At 50.1% G+C, this 14573-nt stretch overlaps 1 protein-coding gene across 1 annotated transcript in view; it reads right to left on the minus strand.

The window, feature by feature from the left end:
• Positions 1-5646, minus strand: part of LOC146174458 (lipase member N-like) — a 47380-nt gene extending 41734 nt beyond the window's left edge. Inside the window, exons 1-2 of the mRNA XM_084585399.1 lie at positions 5283-5646; positions 4121-4227 (exon numbers count right to left, since the gene is read on the minus strand). Of these exons, the coding sequence (XP_084441525.1) occupies positions 4121-4227; positions 5283-5646 (471 nt within the window). The remainder of the gene's footprint in view (positions 1-4120; positions 4228-5282) is intronic.
• Between the last annotated feature and the right edge of the window lie 8927 nt (positions 5647-14573).

Consider the following 14573-nt stretch of genomic DNA (forward strand, 5'->3'; position numbering starts at 1 on the left):
AAAGACAGAAAAAAATTGATCATGGGTGCAACAATTCGCAATCTTTCTTCCACTGTTTTAAAGCTACTCAGAGCAGATTGTGTGGGCAAATGAGGTTGTCTAAATGACCAAATTAGTCTCAATATGTTATATTATTAAAACATGGTGCATTCCTTTCTTTGAGATTAACGCAGGATGTTGTTAGCGAGCCGTATATGCAAAATCAATGGACTGCTTCAAGTGATTACCCGCCAATACGATAACATACTTTATTATTTCCAAATAAGTGAAGGTTGACTGCGGCAATTTTATTGCATAATATACTGTATCCCACAGACATGGAGGATTATAGGTTTAAAATGCATGAGAGATGCCAAAGCTGTTGCGCACATAATGGGCATTGACTGAGATGAGGAGCAATGGACATCGAGAGTGTGGATTTCCGCACGCTGGGTGCTACAGCTACTGAACTACCTATTCGATCTCTCTTTACAAGAAAGCCTAAACTCATAATCCACTTTACTGCAATAGCTGATATCAGTGCTTATAATATAGAAGTACATCTAAATGCCCTTGTAATATTGGCTAGACGGCGAGGACCTGCGACCACCCTTGCACCTCAACACCTCTCTAGTAAGGACAAGCCACACGGAGAAACTGCTCAGAAGACAGCACTCAACGCCACTCGCTCCACGCCGCTTTGCAAAGGAGATCGCGCAAAGGACCCACAAAAGATGTCATTAGGCGACCGAGCAGCTGAAGTCATCTCCAAACACCCCCCCCCCCCCTCCCCCCCCCCGCCCCACCAGGAGGATTCATGTGGCAAGGAACTCAGGGCCCTGCGGGAAGAGGTAAGCTGTCTTTCCTCTCTTATACAGACCCCACACCAACCCTCCTCATCCACCCTCCTTTCCCCCATCCCCCCTCCTCCACTATGGCGGGGAAGGAACTTAAGTTCCCCATTTTCTAGTGAAATTGCCGCGGCTTCCGGGGCAAGCGCGCGCCTTTCCAATTACTCGGTCCCATCCTTCCCCATCACCACAAATCATCCTTCTCCAGGATAGGGCCACTAGAGCAACACTTTCTAATTTTATGCCCTACCACTCAGATGCCACGGACAAACCTAAGATGTCCACACTTATTCACCGTTCAATCACCCACCAAACACGCACCATTACGTCAAAGTCACACTGCGTTATCACACAAACAATGCATCACGCACACACAGTACCCTTCATTTTCATGGCGAATATATACTTCTGTGGTTTTTCTGTAGTATGCTTCGGTTGTCTGTAGTTCCGTAGCACGTTTCTGTTATAAGTACAAAAATTTATTATGTTGGTAAAGAGCGTGATGTTTTCACAAGAAGTTTCACGTGAAAAACCACACAGAAATGTTACCGTAACAGCAACTTTTCTGCAGTTTTTCCGATTGGGCGAGATGTCATCAATTTCATCATCATTGCCAGCAGCCTAACGATCATTCTATGGCAACAAAGTCTCCCCTTTCCTTCAAATAATATGATCTTGTGCCAGCACTCCTCATTTGAATATCGCAGGATTTAAGCTCATCCGCCCAGCCATCCTTTTGCAGACACTTTGTTTCTCTTCGGTGAGAAAACCCGTTATCTATTTCATTAGGCGAGCATATAGGCACGTATTCTGCTTAGCCGCCATGCGTTGCTTTTGTTTCCAAATGTTCTTGGTGGGCTGCAGCTACTTGGGGCACTCTTCAGTCTTCCCGCTGCCTGCCTACCTTATTAATATGCGCAAAACTGCGAATAGGCAATGCGCACGACTAAATTTATCTTTATGGCATTCTGCGCTGACCTCTAACGCTGGTCAATTCTTCAGAACATACTTCTCATCTGGTCATAATTACAATATTAATAAAAATAATAGGTTCACAGAAAGGGAAAGTCGCCGTATCTGTCACGCGTGTTTCTGTGGATACCTGAACCGCATTGTAGGGAATGGACGAAGGGAAGATGTGCTAGAAGTATCATGGTCCACTCTGAACTAATCGCAGAATTTGCTTTTTTGAATGTTTAACTTCACACTACAACAGAACTACAATTAAAGAAATAGCACCTGCAATCGTTTCAGCATCTACGCAGCCTAAGGGGTTGGTAAAATACGCTCAATAGGCTGCTAACTCAGCAGTGCCTTGCTGGTATTCATGCAACTGCGTGAGATTCTGCTTTTTATCGAAAACAAGAATGTGCAGCTGCGTGTCACCACAACAGGATAATTTGGCCTTTCATTTTTGCTGACAGAAGTGCATGAGACGGATACGCCGCATTTCCTGTAGTGTCCACACAGCTGCCTATGCATGCTAGTCTGCGCGTCAGCTGCATTAACATCTACTCTTATTTTGCCTCCAGGACATTCCTCGAAACACGCCTACACTGTTTGCGGATCGCCTAATGTAACAGACAGCCAACCTAATTTATTGAAATAACTCCCTACTTCTTTTTCTTGTATAAGTGTAAGAAACAGTTAAGGGACGAATTTGTGATAACCGCTTGCGTGCGGCTTAGTCAGCAAGAAAATTGCCCTTTGTTACGAATATCGGTAAGACAAAATTTTAGCTCAGCATCTGTTTCTCGGCCATCAATAAAGTCGCCTCCACGTCTTCATTCATTCATTCATTCATTCATTCATTCGAAGCTCTGTTGCCAAGGATATTATTAGCGGTCCTACTCTAACATTCGTAGGGGCGTAGGGGGACATGCTATGCTGCCGCTGGTGTTCTCACCCCACACCTCAGCTATGGCTCTTCGGTGAGAACGTAGGAGAGTGGGCTGCTGTCCTTCATCCTGCGCTTTATTTCGAAGTTGGCTCTTGTGAATACACAAAGGATAAAGCTGACGGTGGTTCTCGATCAACAGCTCTATAGCGGCGAGTAAGAACTGCACTTTGGGACCTGTGCCGAGGTGTTTACCAAGGAATTAATTAGTGTGCAAAAATAATGTGGGATAATAATTAACGGAAGCGCAAGGCCATTGCTGGTATATACCTCTTCTTCACATTTTTTGCGATGTGACAGCGCTTATATATTTAAATATGCCTGAGATACCTCCTTCGCAGTTGCAAGTTATCAATTGGATACCTCGCGTTAAAGAAGCAAAAACTGCCATCATGCACTAAAATGGAATGCTAAAAGTCTAAAATCGCAAGCTGATTGCCAATGAACATACCGCGTATAGGGAATTGTTCCTGTTAAGCAGCACATGGGTTCGATAAAGAGAAAGTGCTAGTGCAGAAAACACCTTCTCGAGTTGTGACATTGTTTTATCCTCTTTTTTTATTAAAGCGGCTCTCACACTGGTCAAACTATTTTATCCCTGTTTACAAAAGTATACAGGCAGCATTGGGTTATCAATATTACAAGGAACTGCCAGTGGTACGTTTTGCTTTAATATTTTACCAGGTAATGTTTCAAAGTACATGAGCCACTATAATCACTGAGGGCATGCTTCATAAGAGAAAATAGGAACGTTTCCGGCTCACAGATTATCTTAACTCTTAAAATATGCAACGGTGCCGACGCCTAACAAAAACTTCAAGAAGATCACTCAGAATATTTCTATACGTATTCATTACGTACGTATGGCTGGTAATACTCAGCACTGAGAACAACTACATAATATTTGTCTCTGATGATCTTCGAAGAGCTGTTGGTGGCCCGTGCAAAGGTCGTAAGTAAAATAGCAATAAATTGTCACTCGACACTTCTAAAGACACCATCCCTAAAATAAACGTTCATGCATTTCTCAAATTACGGAAGAAAATTGAAGCAGAACCCGTGATAGGTATTCAACCACTGATGTAATAAATTAACCATAACTGTTAAATACACACGTTAGACATCTGCATAGAGAAAATGAATAGTGAATTATTAGAATAGCCTGAATTTGATGCAGCTCCGATCAGTTCTAGCTAACCCGCAAAATTGAAAAATGCCTCCTTTAATAAAATACAGCCTTTAAGTTCCCGGCACATCATGTGGTTCCTGTTTCATCTCAAGTGCTTTCGTGTTTTACATACGTCTCTTGAAGGGCATATATATGATTAGCGAATACGTTTTTTGTTTAAAAATAGGCAGCGGTAATTATTCATTTCGCCTTCAGGCAACTTACCGTAGTCATATCTGCTTGGCGTTCCACATCAGGGGCGTAACCATTCGACAAGGTCAGAGTCATCAAGAAAGCGGCGAGGGATGTATGAAAGCACGAGAATCGGCACTCTTGTGGCATTTTGACGGCAGTACTCACGTTGACAGGAACCGGGGTTTATATGGGGCTCGAAAGGGGTTTAAAACTTTCTTTCTTTATTCAAGTTTTTTCTTCATCAGTGTATTTGTTACTCAGCTCAATTTTAAATTCAGCTTCAGAAAACCACTCTTCCCACTACGTGCTCGTGTGAATTTCAGCTCCCCATTTAAAGCCTCGAGTCATTGCCCCACAGGCACGTTGTGATCGTGGTAAGTTATGCATTAAGAGTGCATTGCCTAAACGGCATACTGGGAAACGTGTGAATGCAAGCCGCGAGGAATAACAACTAATACGATGTAAGGCGTTTGAAAATTGGCTCTTTTTATATTGTTATCCTTTCAAGAGGGTTGTGTGCAAAGGATGGTAGAATTTGCTGCTGGATGAGGGCGTCCAATTTACCAGCTTTCTGAAAAATAAGCATTTGTCATCAAGGATAACAAGTTTCTGCTCATTTCCTAGTAACGTAATTTCGTTAACTATACCCGGCGCATGTTTAGAACGTTTTAAATATGTCATTGCAAGTGCTGCACCTGAGCGTAAAAAGTAAGCCTCATTTTAGCTTGAAGCTTGTAGTGCATTACTGAAGACGTGCGGTAGGAATTATGTTCTTTGCGGGAACGTGTAGTGTTAGAGGTGGGATGCAGGTGTCGCTGGACGGATCGTCGGCCGTAGCGACGCCAGCTGCACCTCAGGAAGTACCGCTGAGCGGAGTTAGGAGTTGAAGGACGAAAACTTGATTTATTAACATTGTCAGTAGTAGAAAAAACTCCGGAGAAGTGATGATGCTCGCACACACATAGTTTTAAAGGGTTCATGTTTCCCAGGTTCCCTATGTAAAGGGCCCGCTCGTTGTCGAGGGAGTGTCTTTATCACTCTAATGTCACTCAAATTGCCACACTTTCTCTCTCACAGACGCGCCCCCTCGAAAGTTTAGACTTGGTGGGGAAGGAGGAAGCCGCTGTGGCGGTGTAGAGAGCAGCACACAAGGAGCTCGCTGTCTGCCGGCATCGCATAGTCTGGGACACACCTTTGTCGGACAAGCCACTGAGCGCCGTCGGCAAGACGAATCGGAAAAGCGTTGACCGCCGGTGCTTCATGGTCTGGGCACAAACGTCTGCGTCACATGGGCCGCTGCGCGCTGTCTGCCAGACGAAGGCGATGACCGCGTGACCGCCTTGAGGGTACTGACTCATGCAAGAGACGCCGGGATTCACTTGAGCTTTTGTGTTTCCCGATGGCCCAACAAGGTGGAGTCTCACTGTCGCCCTTCTGGACCCCTCCACCTTTTTCGATCGGGAATTCTTGTCTGGATGGTTGAAAGCGGCAGCTCCCGCGCCCGTCTCGTGGTCGCCATCCTTAACAGCTCCTCCGCGGCCGGGGAATGTCTTCATCGGCCAGTGGTCGCAATCACTTGCCGAAGAGAGATGGTCAGGGTTCTGGTGTAGGATGCTGTGTTTTCCTCTGCGAGCTTCTGACCCCGCTCATGCAGCAATTGATTCGACCTATTCGAAAATAGGTACAAATACTGTAATGAAACCGCGCGCGAGAGAGCGGCTTCTGTCGCTTACTCTCCGAACTGGCCCGAAATCACTACCCTTGCCATCGGAAGGCATGCACTTTGATCTTCTAGCACCTGCTTTATCCATGCCATTTCCCCAGTCAAGTCTTCCTCTTTAACATAGGAAGGATGAACAATGTCCGTTGTGTCCCCGCTGTCCCTAAGGGCTCTGTGCGGCTTTCCATTTATTTTGAGCTCGTGAATGTACGACCGTAGGAGCTCCAAATTTTCGTCACTGTCATCTGCGTAGGAAAAGGCTACCCGCGGCCTTATGCATCTTGCTGCAATGTGTCCGGTCTCCTGACAGATGAAACAACGTAACGGTATTCTCTTTTGTCAGCGATTTCGGCGCTTCGGTCTGCCTAGAACCACCCTCAGTTTTTTCCGTGACCTGGTGTGCACCTTCCATTGGCTAGGGGTTTCTATATTGTGCATTTTTCGGCACAAAACGCATTCTCATGCAGAAACTGTTCATTTCAGGGCCATGATAGGCCTGCCCAAACTACTGGCTGATATCCCCCACCTGCATCACAGCACTTATGCTGACGAACTCACGCTTTTGATCACGCGTTGCAGTGACGCCCAGATTGAAGAGGCTCAAGAGACCGCCGCGAGAGAGAGGTAGATGGAGAATACCTCAGTAATCTGCGATTTTCTGATGACATTGCCTTCCTAAGAAACTCGAAGGATGAACTGCAAATAATGATTGATGACCTAGACCGGAAAAGTAAAACGGTAGGCTTGAAAATCAATTTGCAGAAGACTAAGGTAATGTTCAACAGCCTCGGGAAGGAACAGCAGTTTACATTAGGTAGCGAAGTAGTGCAAGTAGTAGGCGAATATGTCTACTTAGGAGAAGTAGTAACCGCAGATCCGGACCATGAAAAGGAAATAGCAAGAAGAATAAGATCGGGATGGAGCGCATTGGGCAAGCACTCGCAGATTATGTCTAGCAGCTTACCGGTATCGCTCAAGAGGAAAGTATATAACAAGTGCATTTTACCTGTACTCACCTATGGGGCTCAAAAGTGCAGGCTAGTCAAGAAGGTTCTATTTAAGTTGAGGACAACCGAGAGGGCTATGGAACGAAAAATAGCAGGTATACATTAAGAGATAGGAAGCGTGCAGAGTGGGTCAGAGAAATAACTTACATTACCGACATTCTAGCGGAAATTAAGAAGAAGAAATGGACATGGGCAGGACCTGTAGTGCGAAGAGAGCAAAACCGATGGTCGCTTAGGGCAACAAACTGGATTCCAAGGGAAGGAAAGTGTAGCAGGTGGCGGCAGACAGCTAGTTGGGCGGATGAGGTTACGTTCGCAGGGGTAAAAAGGATGCAGCTAGCAAAGAACAGGGTTAATTGGAGAAATATGAAAGAGGCCTTCGCCCTGCAGTGGGTATAGTCAGGCTGATGATGATGGTGAAGAGACCGTCATCGAACGGATCAGAGATTATCTCAGCACCGTTGGTGTCACCTGGTAAGCGACAGTCAGAGTATACCATCATCCCGTCTCCGGGACGACGCCCTGCAAGAATACTTCCTGACATCTATCTCCAGGTGCATGGAAATCCGATTCATCGCACAGACCACATCAGAATCTTGGAATTACACCTGCAGGGCGACAGGTGGGGGTGGTGGGGGTTATTTTTTGTACATACAAAAGGAAACAAAAGATGTTTGCCAGCCCCGGTACCTGCTATCTGATATCTGAAGCACCTGAACTGTGGCGGCGGAAATAAAGGGACTGCGAGGAAAAGGTAGAGTAAATCAAAGAGGTGAGCGATAGGGAGAAAGAAAAGGGTAGGTAAAAATAAAAGAAATATATACACCATGGTACAGTGTACAGTAGTTTGCTTGAGGCCCACCCGCAAATGTCTTAGCTCACTGAGGATTCGGCACATCGGGCGGGCCTCCGCAATAGCTCTGCATCCTGGCAACTGTTCACAACGCACGCACTTGTACACTGTACAAAACACTGATGGCTGTCGTGGGCGATCGGCCATTATTGTGCAAAATAGCACACGCGGAGCGTCCATTCACAGCGCGCACTATCTGGCGAGGTGCAATAGGCGGGTCATCAAGCCCGCCTTTTCGATTACTCACACAGGCTCATGTGTGCTCGCTCGCGGTCTCTCGCACTGCCCGGCGGCCAAAGGAGCACAGCTACGCTGTCCGGGATTACCCCCTGCGCTCTCTAAGCCGCCAGCAACTCACGTCGTGGTTCGGCTTGCGGGGCGCAGTGCAGTAGATGTTCAAGAGTTTCTACCGCGCCACAGCCGTCACACACGTCACTGGTGGCAAGTGTATGGCGCATCCGTCGTTCCGTGGCCGCACACGTCCAATGCGTGCACGGAGGACCAATGCGCGGTGCAGCCGAGTCAGCGAGCGGCCACTGACGCTGTGAATGCGCTCACCTCTTGCGATGTGTGGGTCGGAGTGCTGCGTCCGGAAGTGGTCGTCGATTACCGCACGCACGTCCTCCAAAGCGAGTTGCTCGTCGCTAGGAGGGAGTTCATGTTCTGCGGTCGCGAGCTCGTCGGCACGTTTGTTGCCCTCTCTGCCGCAGTGCCCTGGAATTCACTGTGCCCGTATAGCACTGCCGCGCTCTGCCAAGCGCTCGAGACGCGCGCGAATCTGACACAGCAGCAGAGTTCCCCGGCCGGTGTTTCGAAGGCGGCTGAGGGCAGCGCGGGAGTCTCATAGCACGGCACACCTCGGTGGCGGCGGAGTCAGTTTAAGTAGTAGACCCAGGCCTAGGCGTAGGCTCAGCAGCTCCGCCGTGGTAGAAGAACCCAGGAATGACAGGTGCAGCTGTCCGTGCAGTTGCAGAGCGGGGATGATAGCCGCCGCTGCTAGCGAGCAACTATCTCTGGCCACGGAGCCGTCGGTGTAAACGAGGAGGTGGTGTTGGAGTTCCTCGTAGATGACGGCTCTGGTCAGTTGCTGCACTGCACAGAGCGGTGTGGTGCGTTTCCCCGCGATTCCGACAATCTCTCGCTGAACCTCCGTAGCAGCGGGCCAGGGCGAGAAGAGGTCGTAGAGGGGCGTTGCATGGGTGAGCTGCTTGTACTCGAGCAGCGCCGCTCCAATGCGCAAGTGGCAATGATGTCGCAACCGATGTAATAGCGGGCCGCCGTCCTTTGCGAGCTGTAGGTGATCGATGTGTCGGAGCGCCCGCCGCGTGGCTTGAAGTTGTAAAGGCTACGCACCTGCCTCGGCCAAAGTAGTTGCGCATTGAGAGTTCTGAGGAAGGCCAAGGCAAATGCGAAGCGCCTTGCGATGCTCGACCTCCAGCTTCTTCCAGCATGACTTGCACAGTGTGACGAGCGGTAGCGCGTAGATATTGCCCCCACAGCCGCGGAGTTGTACAGCCGTATCGCAGCTTGCTGGGAGCTGCCCTGGCCTCGAGCAGTGAGCCTCTGTACGGCAGCGGTGGTTCTCTTCATCTGCAGGCAGGCCTTGATCGCGTGGGTCGGAAGGAAAGGCGCTGGTCTATGTCCAACCCCAGGTACCGCACCGAACGTCGCCACGGCAGGAGGGTCCTGTCCAGTGTGAGCGGCGGTGGTCGCTTGCGCGAGCTCAGACCACAGGCCATTGCGACGGACATGTCCGCGCTGAGCGAGAGACCTAGGTCGTGCAAACAGTTGCTCACCGTCGTCACAGCTGCCTGCAGGCACGCGCGCACCCGTGCTGTCTCCCCGGCGGTCCCAGGCACCACAGAGCAATGCCATCTGCGTATATGGAGATGTACACATGATGCCGGCAGCCTGCAGGCAGGCATCCCGGCACCACCGACGTCGCCATATTGAACAGAAAAGGTGACAGGATAGAGCCCTGCGGCACGCCTAGCCCAACCGGGTGAGGCGCCTAGAGAGCACCCCCTACGCGAACGCGCATGGAGCGCGCCTGGAAAAAGCTCCGAACGTATTGTAGCAAGCGTCCGCCCACGCCAGCCTTCTGAAGCGTCGCGAGAATGGGAGCGCTGCAGACATTATCGCGCCCAACACGTCCAGCAGTAGAAGCAAACGTCATGCTCAAATGCATCGACCAGTCAGTGGTACAGATCGGACGTCTGCTTAGGCGAGTATCCAACAAGCATCCTGGCATGCGAGAATCCAACCTCCTGCGCCTCGTTCAAGCTTTAATCTGCTCCCGCATAACCTACACAGCACCCTACCTACGTCTCACTTCTGTCGAAAGCGAATGGCTAGAAATGTCACTTTCCATGTCCACAGCTTCTCATAAGCTCGTGGGTCTCGGGATCTCCAATACCGTGAGTGAACTGATAAAAGCAACCCTCACCGCCCAATATGAGCGGCCCTCACTCAAACATGCTGGCCGAGCGGTACTGCAGCAAGATGGGATATCTGTGCCGAGAGCGGCCCCAAGTTATACTGAACGTCGGAATATCGCTTTATCCTCCGCATCCCTCCCATTCACAAACGGATGCTTCTGGAGCACCACGCCGAGAGACGGGCTAACAGCGCACGTCAATTCCAGAAACGCTTCACCGGACACCCAGACGTCACGTATACTGACGCCTCTTACCATCACTCGAAGCGAGCGATGGGCAGGTAGCTCTCGCCCTTAATCGCACCTGGTACACAGCCTGCAGCATTCGCAATACAATAACACTCACCGCAGCTGCGGAGACTGCCATTGCACTAGCGCTAGCCGACCCTAATACCGAAGTCGTCACCATTGATTCTATACAGGCTATTCGCGACTACGATGCTGGCCGTATCTCTTGCTAGGCGTTACTCATTCTACGTTCTACAGCACCATCTTACACATCTCGCTTAATTCTTTGGGCTCCAGCCCATTAGTCGCTCAGCGGAAACGCCCCGGCGCACACTCTCGCTCGAGATCTCAGCTGTTGACCCGAGAGAATCCTCAGCCACCCTGCTTCCCCCGACACTAATATCTCACACGCTTCTCTACTCACCACTTACACGGACATATTTCAGCTCTACCGACTCCAAAGATGCACATATCCTCCCGCACACCGCGACCTAACATGGCGCAAGGACGTTAATGGCGCAAACTACTAACCGCAGCCTCCGACACACCTCCTTATACAACAGGATCTTTTCGAAATAGATAGCCCTAATGTGCAAGCACTACTCAACTCCGTCCACTCTCATACACATGGCGTGGACTTGTACACACTGCAACACAGACAACTTAAAGACCACACAGATGTGGGAGTCTCTCTTGCGTACTTCCGAGCCAGCAGACTAACACCGGCGTATCCAGGGCGCTGTGGAGGCCGCGACAAACCAATGTTATCCATGCGGACCTCCTCTAAGCCAGCGCAACCAGTCCATTGACTGGTACCTTGCTTTTGGGCGCAATAAAAGAGTTCACCACCACCACTCTACTCTCTACTCTTGGCTCTTGAGGAGGGTCCCACTAAAGGAAGAGGCCTCAAGGAGCGAAATTTGCTAAAACTAATCCAGGCATACGTAATAAGCAGAATCAGTTACGCCACGCCCTACCTGGACATCAAGGCCGGCGAAAAAGAGAAGTTAGACTGCCTGATTCGAAGATGCGTTAAGAAGGCGCTAGGACTGCCCATGGGTACCTCGAGCGAACGACTGCTCGAACTCGGAGTGCATAACACGTGAGCAGAATTGGCGGAGGCAGTGCGAGTCTCCCAATTAGAGAGACTAAGCACGACCGAGACGGGCAGGGTAATCCCTGCAAAAGTAGGCCTCAACCCAGACAGAGGAGTTCAAAAAAAGTCACAATTAATAGTGAAATCAGGAATGCCTTGGTAGCCCCCCCCCCCCCCCCTTCCCTGGGATTATGCATCCAGAATTTAATGTCGAAAGAAGGGCCAAACGAGCCGAAGCTCTAGAGCGACAGTTCAAGAACATGGGAGCAAAGGAAGTAGTCTATCTTGATGCGGCAAGTGGCAGAACAGGTGCGGCAGTAGCTTCGGTAGTTGATGGCCGAGGGGCACCGGTATCCGCGGCAGCCATCAGAGGCCGCAACATAGAGACTGCGGAGGAAGTTGCGATAGTGCTAGCTTGCGTAGGAACAGAAGCCAAGTTCATAATTAACGACAGCAAAACTGCCACTCAAAATTTTGGGAAGGGGAGGATATCACCGCAGGCGGCCGAAATCCTCACCCGAAGAACGATAAATAGGAAAATTCAGTTAATTTGGGCACCCGCTCACGCTGCCGTCCCTGGTAACGAGGCGGTTCACGAGCTAGCCCGAGCTCTCTACTTCCGGGTAGCCGTCGAGCTCCCCGAACACTGGGCATACGACCAGCGTCTGCAAAATTACGGGAAAATCATCGACCATTATAAATTGGGACGTAGACTGTTACCCCCGCCAGATGTTAGACTAAATAACAGAGAAGCTGTCGCGTGGAGGCGGCTACAAACTAATACGTTCATGAACCCGGTCTGGGCGTTTCACGCGCTACCAGACCTTAGGGACAATGATCCCTGCAAATACTGTGGGGCGAGAGGGACCCTCGACCACATAATTTGGGAGTGCCCGCTATCTCCAGGGATAGGGCAAAATATTACAAGTAGAGAAGCCTGGGATACCCTGCTGAGAAGCGCGAACCCTGCGATCCAGCACCGCACCGTCCACCTGGCGGAAGAAGACGCAACAAGCCAAGGGCTACCTGCCAGCCTCTAATCCGCGGGCGCACTACTCCCCGTTTCCGATGGAATTAAAAGTTGTACAACCAACCAACCCCACCGCGCAGCAGAGGAGTCGGCGGCAGCTGCGACGTGGTTCTTCAGCTGTGCTCCGTGTGACGTGACTCGCTCCTCGTGTATGCGCAGCTTGGCTCATCGGGGGCTCCGCGAATTGGCTTAGCGACTGGCGTAGCGTTTCTACCGCAACAAAACTTTACTACACAAGGCAGTTTGAGCAGTATAGTATTGTCGGTTTTCACATTGAAGTGACCTTGACCGATACTCGGCCTTTGCTTTCTTATAAACTAATTTACATTGTAACCTAAACTTTCAGCACGCTAGGTATTGGAGGCCTTCGTATGACACTAAATTTTCCCTTCCAATCACTTTGACTAAAGTGTGTTGTCGGCGAATTCGACTCACCCAAATATATATACTGCGCCTTCCTTTTCACAAAACCTAACTTAAACCGCTTCGCCGTGGTGCTGCAGTGTTAAAGGTGCCCAACTACAGTGTACCCGGGTTCAATCTCGGCCATCGGCAGCTGCGTTTGACTGAGGCCACCGAAAAGAAGAGGCGCCAATGCGCTGTGCAATGCCAGTGCTGTTGTTGTTGTGGCTGTAGGAAGAAGGAAAAGAAAATGCAAGGGCCTGCTACTGGCGCTGTAGCTGTGCCACCTCCGCTGCCTCGTGCGGACAGAACAGAAACTGATTGATTTATAGGAAGGGAAATGCGTGGTAACTGTCTTACTTGTTTTCTGTGGACACCGCAACCGCGCCGTAAGGGAAGGGAGCAAGATGGGAGTGAAAGTGGAAGGAGAGAAAGAGAAGCCGTAGTGGAGGGCTACGGAGTAACTTCGACCACCTGGGGATCTTTAACGTGCGCTGACATCGCACAGCGCGCGGACGCCTCTTCGTTTCGCCTCCATCGAATCGCAGCCGCCGAGATCGGGTTCGAACCCGGGTACTCCGGAACAGTAGTCGGCCGTCTCACCACTGCACCACCCCGGCGGGGCACAGAAGAGAAAATAGAGAAGAATAAAAGTAGAGGGAGAGACTGACGCGTGCCGACACAACGGCCATCGTCCACCACCACCGAAGCGGGGGCGGATGCAATGACGGGCTACAAGAGATTGATTGGTTGATTGAATGGCCTTTATTGAATGGGACGGCTCATGGCCATGGATGAGGATAAAGGGGAGTAGACAGAATCTTCATTGTTTAGGTCGTCACTCGAATCACATTGCTCTAACCAGGCCACTAAGCGAGCCAAACTTGGCAAATATCATCTGTGTGTTAGCATCAGTTTCTAGAAGAGAACGGTAGTTCAGGCGGTAGGGTTTGATCGCGGAGCGTCCAGTATAAAACGCAGGGCAATTACAGAGTAGATGAGATATGCCGCCGCAGATAGAGTCGTACGTGGGGGCACGTAAAAAGAGACAAACATTCGGTGGCTGGCTAGCCCCCGCCGCAAGCGGCGTTGACCTACCGTCCCAGCCCCGTAGGGGCAGGAACTGCCACCCTTCACCACCTCCCAATGCCGGTGCGCGTTAAAGCTCCTAAGGTGGTCGAAATTACTCCGTAGCTCTCCACTACAGCACCCCTCGTCTCCTTCCGCTTTCACTCCCACTTTTCTCCTTTCTCTTACGGCGCGGTGCAGGTGTCCATAGAACAAGTGTGACAGAAGTTACGCCTTTCCTTTCCTGTGAATCCATTATTTCATTAATATTAATGGAAGGCCGCACCGCCATGGTGACGCACTTGTTAAGATGCCCGACTACTGTGTCGGAGTATTAATAACAACAGTAATAATTGGAAAAAGAGTACCCGAGTTCAATTCCAGCCTCGGCGGCTGCGTTTCGATGCAGGCAAGACGAAGTCCCTAGTGCAGTTGTTGTTGTTGTGGCTGTAGGAACAAGGAAAAGAAACTGCACGGGCCTACTGGCTCTGTAGCTGAGCCACCTCCGCTGCCTTGTGCAGACAGAAGAGAAAATAGAGAAGAAAGAAAAGAAAAAAGAAGGAAAGAAAGACGCGCGCCGCTACAACAGCCGTCGTCCACCACCGCAGCGATGGCGTTTGCAATGACGGCCTACAACACCTG

This window comes from Amblyomma maculatum, chromosome 11 (assembly GCF_055883805.1).
Source record: "Amblyomma maculatum isolate TAMU_Amacu chromosome 11, ASM5588380v1, whole genome shotgun sequence".
Classification (NCBI taxonomy): domain Eukaryota; kingdom Metazoa; phylum Arthropoda; class Arachnida; order Ixodida; family Ixodidae; genus Amblyomma; species Amblyomma maculatum.